General features: G+C 40.1%; 1 protein-coding gene across 1 annotated transcript in view; it reads left to right on the top strand.

Moving 5' to 3' along the window:
- The window catches only part of LOC134621204 (uncharacterized), a 55316-nt gene that overhangs the window by 28486 nt on the left and 7657 nt on the right, over positions 1-19173 (top strand). The window contains exons 5-9 of the mRNA XM_065469971.1: positions 1793-1980; positions 4991-5329; positions 5570-5908; positions 12166-12267; positions 17540-17866. Of these exons, the coding sequence (XP_065326043.1) occupies positions 1793-1980; positions 4991-5329; positions 5570-5908; positions 12166-12267; positions 17540-17866 (1295 nt within the window). The remainder of the gene's footprint in view (positions 1-1792; positions 1981-4990; positions 5330-5569; positions 5909-12165; positions 12268-17539; positions 17867-19173) is intronic.

The following is a 19173-nucleotide window of genomic DNA, read 5'->3' as shown; positions in this document are numbered from 1 at the left end:
TCTGCAGACACACAAAAACAAGAGCTTAAAAATAGTTACTGTGAGAAAACGAGGCCTGAGCATTACTGAGTTTATACAGTTATTATACTTACTGCTGCAGAACATTGTCCTTTAAAAAAGATTTGCTGTTATTATAAAATAAAATCTTGCGATAAAGAACAGATAAGAGTTTCATTGAAGAACAACATGAGGAGGATGAGGAGTAACTATGAGGTAATTATGACACAGACAGCAAAGAAACACTGACTAAAAGTTTCATCTTTATCTGAATTATCATGAAGGTTCAGTCTGAATTTTCAGGGCTGAATCTGAAAACACTGATGAAAGCTGACAGTGTGACGTCAGACACTGACTCAGGGAGGCACAAAACCCTCAGTGAATTAATGTAAATGGAGTCAACAAAAACACTTTAAACCATTTATTATATCATTATCTCTTCTAACAAAACCAACACAAGGTAATTAGTTTACAAGCTTTGAATCAGAAAAACACCCTGCAGTCTTTATCACTGATAAAACAACAACAATCTTGCACAGGTGAAACACCAGTGATGGTTACAGAGCTGGTTTATGAATGTATGAAGGAAATATACATGTATGCATGCACAGGCTGTATGCAGTAAATATTTGATTAAAGTCCAAGTCTACACAAAACATCATTTAATTCCACATTCCAAATCTTGTAGTGTGGGATTTTAATAACATTAACATCTGTTACATACATACATAAAAAAAATCATAAATATTTTTAATATCTGCTGCCTGCATAGTGACTGCTCACTTTATTAAGAGCTTCTAAAATTCTGGTTATTTTCTTCATTCCTCATTTAAGCCTTGAATCAAACCAACAAGATTTGATTTAATTAAAAAACAAACAAACAAACAAATATTTTTTTAAATAAGTCAAAGGCACCAGGCTGTGTGGATGACTCCCAGATAGTAACAGACTCCGGGGTGGATCCATCCTCAGTCAGCAGATCCACGGAGTCCCTGATTCCACAGGATCAGCTCTCCTTCAGATCCATCAGACTCACTGCAGACCCACAGAGGATCCACTCATTTTATTTCTGACCACGATCAGACTTTACAGAAGCTCTGTGGACTCAAACAGGTCAGTAAACTGTGCTGTCAGGTTAACTCATGTTTGCTGTTCAGTAACATCAGACTGGTAGGAGATGATGAAGCTGATCATGATTTTATTTAGAAATGTGAGCCCAATTAGCTTACAGCAGATTAGCTAACAGCAGATTAGCTAGTATAGAGAAGATTTAAAGGGTTAAAGTTAAAAAATAGTCCTCATGGACAGGATTTATTTGAGTGTAGCAGGTTTAGTCGTTCAGTTTTCTGTCCTGGTGCTGACTTTACTCCAGGACTGAGCTCACAGGAGTTTTTCACCACTTCAGGAATAATTGCACATAAAGTTAAGCTAACTTAGTTAAGCTAACTTAGCTCGCTTTGTTTTCAATGAACTTTGCATCTCCAGATTAAAAACTAACTGCAGCGACATCTATTAGGTTAAAGTGGGCCTTATTAAATGAATGTCTCAGAGACAATTTTACTTATTACAGCCCATTGTTGGCAGATTGTTGAACTATTAACAGTTCATTGAAACATAGCCAGATAACTACAGCTAGCTGTTTAATACAGGTGAAATTGCATAAATGAGATTCTGAAGTGATGTTTTCCACAGTACTCGTTGTGTTAGTGGACAGAAATGTGTGGATGTATGTCATCATCATCATCCTATGAAAGTTTCATCACTCTGTCTGACGTCTTTTATGTTTGGAGATCAGTTTGATGGTGGAGGACGTCACAGGAGCTGTGCTGCTGTCCCCGTCCAGGAACATGATCCTGCTGCTCCATGGAAACAGGTTTAATGGTACCAGAGCTTCTACTGGACTAACAGAGGAAGCAGTGATCAGAGGCTTCAGACAGAAGGTGAAGCAGTTTGTTTGCATGAACACAGATTTAGACGGTGTCTGTGGGCTGGGTGGATGTTCTCCTGTCACTGTGATGGAGGTAAAGAAGCTTTCTTCAGTAACATAATGACACAGTTTAAGTTTTTAAGGATTTGATTCATGTTTACTCTTGTTTTGTGTTGACTTTGGGAATAAAACCATTTAATAAGAATCTAATAAAATAATAATAAAAACACTAATGTGACATTTTAGTCTCTTTGTTTGTCCTTAAAAAGCACGACAATAAAAACAAACGACTAGAACACAAAGTTTTTAGAAGAGAGGCTCCAAATTTGATCCTGTGACTGAAAATACTGTAATATTATTTTTTTAATTATATCTTTATTTGGAATGGACAGGAAAAATCAACCGATATAGCAATATATAAATGACATGAAAAGGGATTCCATCCAGATTTTTGGAGTTAAGTCCAGGAAATACAAATGACAAACACAGAGATCGCAGGTGCATATTGTCCTCTAATGAATATTACCAAGTGAATTAGTTAAATAAAGTTCTACAATGTTCACATATTCTCTAGGAAGAGACGCATATCATATCACATAAAGGTAGAACATTATATGGAACTATAAACATGAACTGGGTTGGTTGCCTGAGCTGCTGTCAAGGAGAAAGAGGAAAAAAAATCAATAAATGAATTAACAATGGTCAGAAGTTAGATAAGTAGGTTACAAAAGTATAAGTACCAGTGAGATCAAGAAAAGTCAGCTCTCGTGGGGGTAATGAGCAGGATCCATTTGTTCCACATTTGGTAGAATTTAGCATTTTGATTTCTTAACTGATATGTCAGTTTTTCCATCCTAAATATCTGTAATATTATTATATTATTATTACTTGCTGTGGGTGTGGCTATTTTAAGGGCTACGTATACAGCAGCTCTGGTGGGGGTGTTGTCCCTGTGAGTTTGGAATATAATTTCTAATCTCGACAGCCATGTCATCATGGAAATTATGGTTTCATCCATGTTTAATAAGAACTCGGTCGTGTTTGCAGAAAACAAGTTGATTTGCGTTCTGTGTGAATGTTTGAACTCGTGCTGTGTGACGTGGACGTTCTTCTGATTTCTGGATGTTTTCATCTCAAAATGCTGCAGTTATAAAACTGATCACAGGCCCACCTGAAGACAGCTTGGACATGAATACAGTGATGATAACAGCTTGGTTATTATAATATTATAAATGCATAAATATATCAGTGTGTATTTTGTGTCACAAAGGGTCTCAGTGATGTGTTAAATACAGAAATCTTGTTTTGAGATAAAACTTTAAGAAGCTGCAGGCGTGCACGACGGTGTGACCGCTGTAAAATAAGAGCGATGCTAAAATGAGCAGCTAAATGTATTTGTTGTTGACAGACTAAATCCTTAAAATCCAACAATATCTGTGTTTCTTCATTATATGAAACAAACATGAATTCCTGCCTGACTGGTTCAATTAGTTTGTTCAGTAGAGTTTAAATAAAGATCTAAAACTGAACGTCTTGAAAGATTAAAAGTTTTATTAAGAAAAAAAAATTTGCTGCAGTTTATGAGATTTTATTTTTTAAATAATTGTTCAGTTAATATTTGATGTCCTGATGAGCTGTGAGATGATGTCATTATTTCTGCCATTACTGGATAAAAATTTATCACATTTACAGAAAATCTCTGCTCTGAGAAAGAGATTAGACATGTTTCTAATCTGATGTAATCTGAGTATCACTGATAGACGACTCTGTGACAGCTGCAGCAGACGTGTTTAATGAGTCACTGTTTATACTGTTCATAGATCAGTCACAGTAACTGGATCTGTACCAAATGTTTGCGGCTCCATTTCACAGCTTTAAGAACACTTTCAGGACTTTTACTGTCAGAGCCTCAGTTTTTTTTTAACCTTTATTGAACACAAACAGTTTACAGAAAAGTATAAATATGACAGATGAAGTCACACAGTGCAGACAGCATGAACAACACATGCAATGCTCGAGTGTTTACTGAATTACAAAGACTCTGTTTTTGTTCTCAGAGACTGAGCTTCAAGTTATTTATAAAATGATTGAAACAAGATTAAAATGTGTTAAACTTTGGTTTTAGGTGTGGAAACTTATAGCTGTGGATGTGATATTCACCATAAATGAAAAATAAATCACCATCGTCCTTGGTAAAGATGGTACAAAGAGACAATAAAACCTGTTTTATGAACAAAGTTCATCACATCAGTCCAGCAGAGAAGCATCACTGTTTCAGAACGAGCAAAGTCAGCTGCAGTTTATATGTAAGAACATCTTCACAGCTGTGGATCATTTTAAAGTCACCTCTGAACGTTCAGGAGTAAAAACTGTGACTGTTTCCAGTTAATGTTCAGAGTTATTGATCCAAAGAGAGACAGAGGACGGAGACGTGATCGAGGATCTGAAAACAATGTTTCTGATCAGTTGGTTTGATAAAAAGTCTCTTATTTTTATATTTGTTGTTCCAGATGTGATTTTCATGGGATAAGAATTATGTTAATATTGTGTTTGTAGATAAATGGGCAGCTTAGTGACATCTGTTTGTGAACATAATCATTATACATTTAAGTTCCACCTTAATAAAAAGATCATCCTCTGACTGAATGAAAGATAAGAAGAGGTGTAGCATTCACAACAACATCTGGATTTTAAGGAGATTTTGAATTTATTTGGTTTTCAATTTGATCTAATATTTGATTCCACTTTTATCAGGAAATATTCTCGTTGTGACATTTATCATAATAAGTTTTTGTTTTTCCAGATAGAATTTCATGAATACACATTTGATGTGAACAGCTGTATTAAAAAAACTGAGTCAGACAAATATTTTTAACACACCAAATATTTTCATGAATGTTACACAACTGGTGAGTAAAGGCCTTAACAGTTCAGCTCTAATATAACTAATAACATTCTGAACCGTGGACAGTGTGTGGCTGATGTTTTATATCTTCACAGGTTTGTGTGGACTCCAAAAGTTTAGACTCACACACAGCTGATTCATGTTTCTGTCTCTGTCCTCAGTTTCCCAGCATGCCTTGGCCCTAGAGATGTATGAGGGGGTGGAGTCTGTCCTGCTGCTCTGCAAGGACACTTCTGTGCCTCGGGACCCCACTCTGATGTGGACACGCCGTGACCTCGATCCTCCAGTCGTCCACCAGCGTAGCCAGGCAGGAGATAAACTGAGAGACCAAAACCAGCGTTACAGAGACCGAACATCCATGAAGACGGACTCTCTGCAGACTGGAGACTTCAGCCTCACTCTGAGGAACCCCATCACCTCTGACAGCGGCACCTACACCTGCACCATCACTGCATTTGGAAACACACGGACACTGACAGAAGTAGAGCTGCAGGTCAAAGGTCAGCAACAAACTAAAAAGCTTGCTGTACAATCGGGTATGATGCCAGAGGTCGTTGCTGTAGATACAGATCAGAGGTCAGATGTTAACACTTTATCAGGTTTCTCAACAAACAGCAGGGAAACAGGAACTGTGGGAGAAGCAGAAGAGGGAGAGTATACATGTTAGCTGCTGCACATGGAGCAGAAAACCTTTGTATCGCCTTTGTTGTAGCTGTGCTTGTCTCTCTGTGTCCTCACAGTGTCCCACCAAGTCTTCACCCTGGAGGTGTACGAGGGGGTGGAGTCAGTCCTGCTGCCCTGTCACATCCCGTTTGTATCTGGACCCACCACAGTGGTGTGGAGCCGCTACGACCTCAATCCTCCAACCGTTCACCAGCGTCAGCAGGAAGAGGACGAGCTGACAGATCAAAACCAGCGTTACAGAGACCGAACATCTATGAAGACTGACGCTCTGCAGACTGGAGACTTCAGCCTCACTCTGAGGAAACCCCACATCTTTGACAGCAGCAACTACACCTGCACCATCAGAGTGACGGGAGAAGAACCCAGACTGACAGATGTTCAGCTCCAGGTGAAAGGTCAGTGGCACACGGCAAATTTTTATATATTAGTCTTCACCAAGTTAGTCTGAAGTTACTGCTAATGTTTTCAGACAGATAACTTTGTAAAACATTAATATCTGAATTTATTTGATTTATTTCTTAAACTCTAAAAATCACCTAAAATAGTCATTAAACACAGTGAAGATAAGAGCCTTCATACACATGTAAAGATCTTGCAGTATTAGGAGGAAAACCAACAGTCAGATGATCCTTTCTGAGAAGCACTTAGTGACAGTGGGAAGGAAGAACTCTAATATGAAGAAATCTCCAACAGAACCCATATAAGGGAGGGAGATCCAGCTGCTTAGACTGGGTGGGAGGCTGAAGGAGAAAAGAAAAATCTTGATGGATCTTGATGGGCTTGCGGATGAATCCTGAACTAAGGGCACCACTTAGAGTCAGACACCAACAAGGTGGAGGAGGTGTACTGGTTTATGCTGCTATTATCATAGATGAGCTAGTTGGGTCATTTCATGTTGAAGATGGACTTAAAATAAATAGGGGTGTCTGATTTCTCAGACTTTTTATCTGATTTAGTGCTCAGCTCAGATAAAATAATTATTGTGGGTGATTTTAACATCCATGTAGATGCTAAAAATGACAGCCTCAACATCGCATTTAATCTGTTATTAGACTCAATTGGCTTCTCTGAAAATGTAAAAGAACCCACCCACCACTTTAATCACACTCTAGATCTTGTTTTAACATATGGCATAGAAACTGAACATTTAACAGTGTTTCCTGAAAACCCTCTGCTGTCTGATCATTTCCTGATAACATTTACATTTACAATAATTGATTACACAGCAGTGGAGAGTCGACTTTATCACAGTAGATGTCTTTCTGAAAGTGCTGTAACTACGTTTAAGAATATAATCCACCCACTGTTATCTTCTTCAATGCCCTGTACCAACATAGAGCAGAGCAGCTACCTGAACGCTACTCCAACAGAGGTCGATTATCTTGTTAATAATTTTACCTCCTCACTACGTACGACTCTGGATACTGTAGCTCCTGTGAAAACTAAGGTCTCAAATCAGAAGTCCCTGACTCCGTGGTATAATTCTCAAACACGTAGCCTAAAGCAGATAACTCATAAGCTGGAGAGGAAATGGCGTGTCACAAATTTAGAGGATCATCATTTAGCCTGGAGAAATAGTTTGCTGCTTTATAAGAAAGCCCTCCGCAAAGCCAGAACATCTTACTATTCGTCACTGATTGAAGAAAATAAGAACAACCCCAGGTTTCTCTTCAGCACTGTAGCCAGGCTGACAAAAAGTCAGAGCTCTACTGAGCCAACCATCCCTTTAACGTTAACTAGTAATGACTTCATCAACTTCTTCACAATTTTAATCATTAGAGAAAAACAATTACCAATAATCATCCCACAGATGTAATATTATCTACAGCTACTTTCAGTACCATTGATGTTAAGTTAGACTCTTTTTCTCCAATCGAGTTAATGATACGTTCCCCTAAAAGGGTCCAGGTGGTGAGGGGAAAGTAACAAAATGTGTCCGGGTTAGAAAAAGGAGACAGAGGCAAAAATGGTTAAATTAAAGAGCTTTATTGACGTTTCTATCAAATACTAACTAAAAGAGACGGACAATCCACTATCACCATTTAAAGAAACAAAACAAAACTTAACCTCTTAAGACCCAAACTCTTCCATGGCATGCATTTTTAATTTCTCTTTGATATTTGGGCTTATTGGGGCCCAATGAATGTAAAAACAAAGAATTTCCAGATTTGTTTTTTTACCTTATTTTTGTTTTTATGAAAAATCAGAGCCACATATGAGGATATTCGTTTAAAATTTTGATAGAACAGTAGCAGTATAATGTCCTCGTAAGTGGATATCAGGCCCTTGTAGAGCAAAATTGAGTATTTTGGTCTAAATAACCCAAAATGTGATGTCCACATATGTGGACGCCAGGTCCTAGGAGGTTAAATATTGGTCTGAACATTTGACTGAAAAGTCAAAAAGAGATTAGTGACCAAACCCACTCCTCTCAACCGAGCAGGAGCAAGCAATCACAAAACACAGCTCACTAGCTGTAACCACTCACATGGCACTCTGGCAGCAGAACTCACTTTTCTCTGGGCTTAAATACCTTTAATTGCTGATGGGAGTCAGCTGCACAAAAGAAAAAGGTGGCACCTAAGGCAGGAGAGATGATAGGACACGCCCACACAGGCAACTTCAGAAGGAGGACCTGCTAGGGCCGTAACACCCCCTCTCATAAATACAAACCTGTGGTTTGTCAAATGGTTTTACCTGTTGCGATAACCAAAAATAAGGAATCATGTCCATAATCGTTTCATTACCGAGTTGTAGGCTTTCCACCTACCAAACCCCATAGCAACGGTTAGGCATCGTCTGCGGAAGCTGCCAACCCCATCTCAATGGGTTCAAAACACTGACTGAGGGTGGCCCCAGACCCTCAAAACAATGTCCCATGTGATAGCGAGGGCATTTGCTTTATGAGTCAGCATAAACTCATCTGCCAGGGTGGCAGCTTGCTGTAAAGTGGAAACCCTCTGTTCTCTTAACTAAAAAGCAATAGACTCAGACACTGCATTCTTAAAGTCCTCCACCAGCACAAGCTCACATAACGACCCCAAATCGTTAACCCGGCTTGCAGAGCACCATCTATCAAAAAACTTCGCCTTCTCCCTAGCGAAGTCAAGGTAGGACTGACCCTGTGCCAACTCCAAACCTCGAAAATGCTGCCTGTAGGCTTCAGGTACAAGTTCATAGGCTTGGAGGATGGCACTTTTAATCTTTTCATAAACTAGGCAGTCCTCCATAGACAAACCAGAACAAACCTCCTGAGCGTACCTGTTAACTTACATAGCAACATCACACACCACATGTCTTGAGGCCATTGCAGTGCAGTTGCTATGCATTCAAATGCAGTGAAGAAGCTATGAACACTGGACTCACAGAAAACTGAAACCAGGTGGATGTTATTGCTCACAAACGAGCCTCTAGACACCTGTGCACTGACATCTGTATCATCCATTTTGGGGGCAGAGAGGGTTTAGCAAACACACCCTAATTAAGACACCACCACACCCCTCTGCCAGCTCACTCAGATACTACCCAACAGTTAACCAATTAATGGTGAACTACACAACTTACTTTAACTGACCAACTTACCTTAAACAACACAACTTATCCAGTTCCTAAGCACACCAAACTATACCTACCTATCTTCTGGAGCGTGCTGGGCTCGAGGCGACTTGAAAGGCAGAACTTCAGCGACCGGAGCCCTGAATTGCCTACCCCCAACAGGGAACTTATCCCCGCCCAGGATTACTCCAAAAACAAGAAAGGCAAAATGATAAAAGAGCCCGATGGAAGAACTTAAAAAGCTCGGCTGGACACTCACCTAACTTAACTGGGAAGGTGTATTTCTACTCTTCTCAAAAGGCAACACGACTGTTACATAAAAGCAGAAAAATAAACAAACACCAATAATTTCAAACTCCTTTTTCCCCACTTATTTTACGTTCCCCTTAAAGAGTCCAGGCGGTGAGGGGGAAGTAACAAAATGTGTCCGGGTTAGAAAAAGGAGACAGAGGCAAAAATGGTTAAATTAAGGAGTTTTATTGAAGTTTCTATCAAATACTAACTAAAAGAGACGGAAAAGTGGAGAAGCAAAGTAACAGTTAACTTCAGTAATTACTTCCTCCCTGCACTTAGTGACAGTGGGAAGGAAGAACTCTAATATGAAGAAATCTCCAACAGAACCCATATAAGGGAGGGAGATCCAGCTGCTTAGACTGGGTGGGAGGCTGAAGGAGAAAAGAAAAATCTTGATGGATCTTGATGGGCTTGCGGATGAATCCTGAACTAAGGGCACCACTTAGAGTCAGACACCAACAAGGTGGAGGAGGTGTACTGGTTTATGCTGCTATTATCATAGATGAGCTAGTTGGGTCATTTCATGTTGAAGATGGACTTAAAATAAATAGGGGTGTCTGATTTCTCAGACTTTTTATCTGATTTAGTGCTCAGCTCAGATAAAATAATTATTGTGGGTGATTTTAACATCCATGTAGATGCTAAAAATGACAGCCTCAACATCGCATTTAATCTGTTATTAGACTCAATTGGCTTCTCTGAAAATGTAAAAGAACCCACCCACCACTTTAATCACACTCTAGATCTTGTTTTAACATATGGCATAGAAACTGAACATTTAACAGTGTTTCCTGAAAACCCTCTGCTGTCTGATCATTTCCTGATAACATTTACATTTACAATAATTGATTACACAGCAGTGGAGAGTCGACTTTATCACAGTAGATGTCTTTCTGAAAGTGCTGTAACTACGTTTAAGAATATAATCCACCCACTGTTATCTTCTTCAATGCCCTGTACCAACATAGAGCAGAGCAGCTACCTGAACGCTACTCCAACAGAGGTCGATTATCTTGTTAATAATTTTACCTCCTCACTACGTACGACTCTGGATACTGTAGCTCCTGTGAAAACTAAGGTCTCAAATCAGAAGTCCCTGACTCCGTGGTATAATTCTCAAACACGTAGCCTAAAGCAGATAACTCATAAGCTGGAGAGGAAATGGCGTGTCACAAATTTAGAGGATCATCATTTAGCCTGGAGAAATAGTTTGCTGCTTTATAAGAAAGCCCTCCGCAAAGCCAGAACATCTTACTATTCGTCACTGATTGAAGAAAATAAGAACAACCCCAGGTTTCTCTTCAGCACTGTAGCCAGGCTGACAAAAAGTCAGAGCTCTACTGAGCCAACCATCCCCAACCATCAACGTGTCTTTTAGACCCCATTCCTACAAAACTGCTCAAAGAAGTCCTGCCATTAATTAATGCTTCAATCTTAAATATGATCAGCCAAACCACTGCCCTGCAGCGGGTTGCATCATATCATCAGCTATGTACCACAGGCCTTCAAGCTGGCTGTACTGTAGTTAAACCTTTACTCAAAAAGCCATCTCTAGACCCAGCTGTCTTAGCTAATTATAGGCCAATCTCCAACCTTCCTTTCATATCAAACATCCTTGAAAGAGTAGTTGTCAAACAGCTAACAGATCATCTGCAGAGGAATGGCTTATTTGAAGAGTTTCAGTCAGGTTTCAGAGCTCATCACAGCACAGAAACAGCTTTAGTGAAGGTTACAAATGATCTTCTTATGGCCTCTGACAGTGGACTCATCTCTGTGCTTGTCCTGCTAGACCTTAGTGCAGCGTTCGATACTGTCGACCATAATATCCTATTAGAGTGATTAGAACACGCTGTAGGTATTACAGGTACTGTGCTGCAGTGGTTTATATCATATCTATCTAATAGACTCCAATTTGTATATGTAAATGGAGAGTCCTCTTCACACACTGAAGTTAATTATGGTGTTCCACAGGGTTCAGTGCTAGGACCAATTCTGTTTACATTATACATGCTTCCCTTAGGCAGGATCATCAGAAGGTGTAGCATACATTTTCACTGCTATGCAGATGACACCCAGCTCAATCTGTCCATGAAGCCAGGTAACACACACCAATTAGTTAAACTGCAGGAATGTCTTAAAGACATAAAGACCTGGATGGCCGCTAACTTTCTGCTTCTTAATTCAGATAAAACTGAGGCTATTTTACTCAGTTTCTAAATCTTAGAAATATGGTATCTAACCAGATTCTTACTCTGGGTGGCATTACCTTGGCCTCCAGTAACACTGTGAGGAACCTTGGAGTCATTTTTGACCAGGACATGTCCTTCAAGGCACATATTAAACAAACATGTAAGACTGCTTTCTCCCATTTGCACAACATCTCTAAAATTAGAAATATCCTGTCTCAGAGTGATGCTGAAAAACTAGTTCATGCATTTATTACTTCCAGGCTGGACTACTGTAACTCATTATTATCAGGATGTCCTAAAAACTCGCTGAAAAGCCTTCAGTTAATCCAAAATGCTGCAGCAAGAGTACTGACAGGGACTAGAAAGAGAGAGCATATTTCCCCTGTATTGGCTTCCCTTCATTGGCTTCCTGTTAAATCCAGAATTGAATTCAAAATCCTGCTCCTCACTTACAAGATCTTAAATAATCAGGCCCCATCTTATCTTAATGACCTTGTAGTACCATATCACCCTATTAGAGCACTTTGCTCTAACGAACCTCAGACTGATTCTTTATTTTTGAACCATTGTAGTCGTGCTAATCTTAACCTCATCGTGTTTTTGGTTTCTTACAGAGCCGTACGTTTTTCCTGCTGAGGCCTGGGTTCTCCTGGCTGTCCTGATTTCTGCTGTCCTTGTGGGTCTTGGAATATATCTTTGGAAATTATTCAAAAAAGGTATGTTGTGTGTGAGTGTGTACACAAGTCTAAACTTTAGTCATAAACAAAGTTTCCAGTGAGAAATAATTCAAGTCTGTGACAGTGTTTCACGTTATTCCTCTGTGTAATGCTGTGAGGTTCTTCCAGTGACCACTGTGATAATAATCGGGTCATTCAGTTTTTACATTTCATATCAGGTAAATATGCTCAAAATCAAAATGAATTTTCTTAGAAAAAAGCTATATTCAGCTGCTCCCAAAACACAAAGGGTCACAGCAGGTCACTCCACTTGTTGGATACTGATTTCATGTTGGATACTGGATAAGGGGGATTTTCGATATGGTACAAATAATTTTTGAAATGTTTGTATGTAAATATATATAAAAAAAAAATGATTATTTGAAATATTACCTTGAAACACATGTTGGAGTTTCTGTGTAATAAGCAGAGGCACCAAAAAGCTGCTGTTGGGTTTACCAAAGAGGCACAAAGGCCAGTTTCTGACTGGAAGCTAATTACAGTGGCTTGCAAAAGTATTCGGCCCCGTTGAACTTTTCCACATTTTGTCACATTACAGCCACAAACATGAATCAATTTTATTGTAATTCCACGTGAAAGACCAATACAAAGTGGTGTACACGTGAGAAGTGGAACAAAATCATACATGATTCCAAACATTTTTTACAAATAAATAACTGAAAAGTGGGGTGTGCGTAATTATTCAGTCCCCTGAGTCAATACTTTGTAGAACCACCTTTTGCTGCAATTACAGCTGCCAGTCTTTTAGGGTATGTCTCTACCAGCTTTGCACATCTAGAGACTGAAATTCCTTCCCATAGCTGAATATGTTTCCAAACCAACTTCATTCTAAGCCAAAGACTAGAAAATATGGTGAAGCATATCTTCCCTTTGGTTTCACCTGCACAAGTGCCAAGGTAGGTCTCCTCTGCAGAATTGGTTTTCCCTGTGTCGGGAGCACGCACTGGGTTCTTCAAATCAAGGACAAACAGTATCCCACATTCTTGATTTTTAGTTCACAAACACTTGTTGTAATGACTAACTACTCCTGACATTTTGGAGATGTTAGCTCTTTATACAGTAAAGTTACAGTGGGATACAAATAATATCAGGCTGATCCTGCCACGATTTGTTCCCTCGGTTCAAATCACGGACTAACAGTACAAACAGGATCCCACAGCTGTTTATGTTTTTAAACCCATTTTGCACAGAGAGGCATTTTTGAAAAATGTATTGATAGCAATGTTGAACATTATTACACAGGGAAAAAAAACAACTACACGTAAAATAATCACATCGTGACGCCTCTGCCTTTGTAAATGGAGGGACAGTAACTGAGTGTGTATATGTAAGCCTGTAAAAACTGAAGATAGTCAGATTAACAGTAACAGTATTTTGTCTCTATCTGCTTATCTGCAATTCATCTCATGTAAACAATAACGTGGCGCACAGCATGACGTGAAAAAAGGCACATACCTTTGACGTTGCGTGACGAACTCTGTATTCCTTGTCCACACCTAAATGCAAAAAAGGAGTTTTAAAAAATCTGCGTTTTCGGTGATTCGAAACGCCGTTTACGTGTGGATGAAACAGCTGCGTTTTCAAAAATACCCGTGTAGGTGCGGACGTAGCATAAAAGAGTTGGTAGTTTACTACCTGTCATTTTTAGGATGTGTTTTTGCTCCTCCGCTTGGACCGCTAGCGCTGGCCATAACTATCGCTTAACAGACCCACCACGCGCACCATACACATACTTTTTTTTCTTCTTTTTCGAATCTTCGGATCACGTGCGTGCTGAACTGTGGGGTGGGATCGGCTTGGATTACGGATCAACCGTGATCCATTGCACCACTAGTAATACAGTAAACTATTTGAATGAGACAATATGTTACAGATTAAGAAAGAATACCACTAATGTATACAAGGATTAAGAGAGGTGATTATAAATAAATAAATATCAGAACATTGACAAGAATATTACAGGAGTGTTTACAGTGTGTTAGGTGGAGGAGTTGTACAGGGAGATGGCCACAGGCAGGAATGATTTCCTGTGTCATTCAGTGGTGCTTTTTGGTAATCTCAGTCTCTCACTGAACGTGCTCCTGTGGCTACCCAGTACATCATGGAGTGGGTAGGAGGTGTTATCCAGCATTGTCTTTATCTTGGACAACATCGGCCTCTCTGACACCAGCTCCATCATCTCAACATTACTGGCCTTTCGGATTAGTTACCGTAATTGTCGGGCCATAAGCCGCTACTTTTTGCACAAGCTTTGAACCCTGCGGCTTTTAGTCAGGTGCGGCTTTTCTATGGATTGTCCATGATTTTTGTGATATCGTAAGAGGATTTGTTTTGTTTGTTCCGCTGTTGTACGGCACTACGTTGCCTGGCGGTAGGGCATGTGATCAGACACACAGGTACAAGAGTGGTATGTTGGTCACATGTCCGTCCGCCAGGCAACGTAGTGCCGTACGAAGTAGCGCGAAAAACAAACTTCAAAGTAGCGCTACGCGTTCAGTGGGAGGCGTGGAGGACGAGCGGCGATAAATCATTCACCAAAACTGGTCGCATGCGAAAAGCAAGTTATGCCCAACTCCACCAGTGGATTCTGACAGCGTGGAAAAGTGTGAAGACATCCACGATCACCAACGGATTTCGAAGGGCTGGACTGCTGCATGATGGAGAGGAGGACACCGCCACGGCCCTTCAGAGGGTGTTCGACTACAACACTGACAACGAGGATTTCTTTGGTTTTGAAAGTGACAACGAAGGAGAGAAGTGGAGAGTGGATGACGAAGCCATCCTGAGCCTGTTCGTTTCCGACACTGGAGAAGAGGACTTTGGTGGTTTTAGTGCGCAGGAAGAAGAGAAAGATGGTGGTGAATGACTGACTTTTCTTCTTGTTAAAGCCGTGTCACTGCACCTGGGCCTAAAAGGTAGTCTGAATCTATTTTTCTGGTGTGCATCTGGGCATTGTTATATACTACATTTGTTACTCATTTATGAAGCACAGTACATGTTTTGTACTTGTACATATACCTAAAAAGTTATGCAAATATGTACCCCTAACTTGTTTTTCAAAATATTAATAAAAGGGATGTGTCTCCAAACAGCCATCTCTTTCCTGACAATTCCCTTTGTGCATATTCTCTTACATATGATAAGTCAACATTGAAACACCTGCGGCTTTTAGTCAGGTGCGGCTAATGTATGTACAAAACAGGATTTTCCCCTGATTTTAGCTTGTGCGGCTAATATTCAGGTGAGCTTTGTAGTCTGGAAAATATGGTAATTTAGACTGTTGGCATCTGTGACCCTCAACCTGCTGCCCCAGCCTGCAGCAGCATAGAGGATAGCACTGGCCACAACAGACGAGATGATACATTCACAAACATGGAAAGTTCTAACTAGGGCTGGGCCAAATCATACCGTTCACGGTAATACCGGTACAATGTTAGGCAATGATAAGAAAATGAAATATCGCGATAGAATATGGGTAAAACTGTCCGGTGGCCTTGCGTAGGATAGGAAGAACAGTCTATGCACAGTCTGTTATCAGGGTGCTTTTGTTCAGCTCCAGCCTTGAGACTGCAGCTGGCGCTGAAGGGGTCTCCGCATGAAATGATGGTGGTTTTTACTTTAGTGCGAACAACTCACATAAATTTCAAAGCTGTCCTAGCTTTTGACCAGCCGATTCCACTTTCTTTAATCTTCGATAAGCCAGGGCCAAGCCAGCTCCGATCAGCAAGAACCCTGTTATCATGGTTCCGAATAGGTAGATATCTTCAGCGTCTTCAATCGACAGTTCTGCCAGGCACACGACCCTCCACTTCTGCCACCCGTCCATCGTGTATCTGGTAGGGAAAGTACCTCCAGGACACTCAGGCTCACCTGAGCCCAGATTTCCCATTGAGAAGAGGGTGTCAATTGCATTCAGGGACCAGTTGATCAAATCCATAAAAGTCATTTTAACAAGATTAACACTGACAGCACTAGTTTTAATACGACTTTGGTAAGCTACGAAGCCGCACCGCTTGATGGATTGTCAGAGCATTACGGGCATCGTAGGCAGGAGGCTCGTGGAGTGATACATACTGTGCTTCAACATAATTTTACCGTATTATGTGTGTATAACCTCTTTTTAAGCTTAGTGGATATTATACATAGTTATGCTGAAGATATGTCGGCCAGTTTCAACTGGAAATGCATTTTGGTTAAACTGTCAGCAAGGAATTTGCCTTTGCACTTTAAATTTTTTATATAGCTTTAATGCACAAAATACATTGATGGGGTTTATTTGCACTAATAAAGTTGTGGAGTTGTAAAGCATTTTGTCTCGTGTCAATTATATCGTCAGTTATGTCATTAACGCAAATTTTCAAATATATATCGTGATAAATATTTTTGGCCATATTGCCCTTCCCTAGTTCCAACTACTAATTGGCATAAAAAATATGAAGTCATTTCATTTATAATAACTAATAATAATAAGAGCAGCAAATCAGCAGCTCAGAAAAGAGCAGAGACAAGGAAGTAGTGTTTTACCAAAGAAGGATTTGGTAATGTTTGCACCTTTTGACCTGTGGAAACAGAGAGACAGTTCAGATCAATGAGAGGAGGCTGAAGGAGGATCAATATGTTTGTGATATCAGGGAGAACTCTGCTGATAGAAGCTGCTGGGACTGTGTGAGGTCCTGAGGACTGAGACTCAGGTGGAGCTCAGGATTGATCAGAGGAGAGCTGCATGATTACAAAGTGAACTGTGAGGATCAGCTGACTGTACATGAACATGATTTAGCATCAGATCACAGCCTCTGAGCATTGAAGTTACACAGTAACTGTATAATGTGGGTAAAAATGTGAATCACAGTTATTATATGTCTGCAGAGAATTTATATATTTAATAAAGTGATGGCATCACAGTCAGAGAGAGAGTGGGCAACTATCCCACAGGAAAGAATGAAAGAGACAGAGAGAAGACACATCCAGGGAGGAGAGAGATGGAAGCAATATGTAGAAGCTGATGAAGATGCTCAGACAGACGGGCACACAGAGGACTTTATGATCTGTTCTTAAATTCAGTCCAACATGGATCATTTCTGAGTCCAATCATCTCTGGAAACTTGCCACTGTGGTGAAAAGAACGATCGAAAACTATTTTGCAATTTTATTTAAATCTTCCGCTTTTTTCAGTTTTTAACTCTGGTTAACATGATTCTACTTTGACATCGAATATTTGAACAGCTCATGTTGTGCTTTGTTGTCCTCTCAGTCCCTCAGGTGGAGGTGGATTCAGGGGTGGAGTCTGTCCAGCTGATCTGTAAAGCCAAAGTTCACCTGCCTGAAGATGCTGAGGTGGGGTGGACGGACAGTTCACACAGGAAGGTCCACGTGTATGAGAACGGCTCTGACCAGCCTGGAGAACAGGACCAGGTTTACAGAGACCGAACGAAGATGAATGAAGACCTGCTGAAAACTGGAGACCTCAGTCTGACCCTGAAACACCCCACAGAGAGAGACACCAACACCTACACCTGCACCGTCTACAGCAGGGAGGGAAAAGTCCTGATGAAGAACAGGGTGCAGCTGAAAGTCAAAGGTCAGTCCTGTACAACTGAATAGAAGACACAAGACACATTTTTGGAAATGTTTCCACTTTTATGAAAGTCAGAACCCAGTTTTAAACAGAAATGATCAAACATCTGAATCTTCTGTTAAAACCAGTGGAGCTTAAAATGGGAGACAAAGGTCAGTAACCAGATAACACAGGAGGACTGAAAACTGGGTTTCAGGCCCTGCTGTGGTCATTTTGTATTTGTACAGGAACTACAATATACAGGTACTACAGACAGTAACGACTACACCCACCTCCTCCTGCCACTCTCCTTTATATCACTGAAACATAAGTGGGGAGTAAACTTTAAAGATGATGGAGATGAAGAATGTGATGAATGGAGATGATGCTGTAGATTAGATTATGCTGCTTCTCTCATAATCTGACTTCATCAGGACAACTCTGTTGCTTCTCTCATCAAACTTCATTATAACTGTTAATTAACATCAGGAATGCTTCATGATGGGAAATGTGAGAAGGGCAGTTTTATAACTGAATCACAGTTTTTTAGCATTAACCTTCCTCTTATGTTAGGGTCGGCATGACCCATTTTAAATTTTAAATGCATAAAAAAATCACATAAATTTGTTTATTGTATCAAGGCTTTTTCACTTTGTCAGGAAAAACAAAAAAAAATCTTTTCACTAAATTATAAAATGCTCTAGTTGAAATTATGACCTTTGTGTTTTTAGGGTCATTTTCGACCCAGTTATAATAATATGAGTATAAAGCAATATTTAGAGCCAAAACTGAAATCATAAGTGCAGTGTCAGCTGACACAATGACAGCCAGCTCCTCTCCTAATCATCTGAGCTTTAGGGGATTCTCATTTTGCGTGGTTAGGGTTAGTATACCTGCATGAAAACAAAACAAACAAAGACAGGCATGTCAAGACATGTGAGGTGAATTCACTCATTTGAGTGGCCATTTGACTTCCAGAGTGCACATTTACAATTTGCAGCATACAAAAATGAGAAGACGATTTAGAGTGAGCCAAGTTCTGGATCATATTTTTGGTGAAAATGAAGGAGAGAACACAACGCAGCATAGCGATTCAGATGAGCAGGTTTCTAAGGAGGAAGACAATGTGTAGTATCATCCAGAAGACACAGACACATCTGATCAGTGGAGGAGGTCGCTGGTGCTGATGCTGCTCCTGCTGAAACATTCAAGTCCAAAAATGGTAAAATCTTTTGGAGCTCAGTACCTCATGATGTACATGGCAAATGTCATCAAAATGACCCCTGGAATCACAAGGTTTGCTCTGACCAAAGTCAGTGACATCAAGACAT

The sequence above is a fragment of the Pelmatolapia mariae genome, linkage group LG3_W (assembly GCF_036321145.2).
Source record: "Pelmatolapia mariae isolate MD_Pm_ZW linkage group LG3_W, Pm_UMD_F_2, whole genome shotgun sequence".
Lineage (NCBI taxonomy): Eukaryota > Metazoa > Chordata > Actinopteri > Cichliformes > Cichlidae > Pelmatolapia > Pelmatolapia mariae.
Note: the sequence above shows the minus strand (reverse complement) of the source record. Positions and strands in the feature narration are given on the sequence as shown.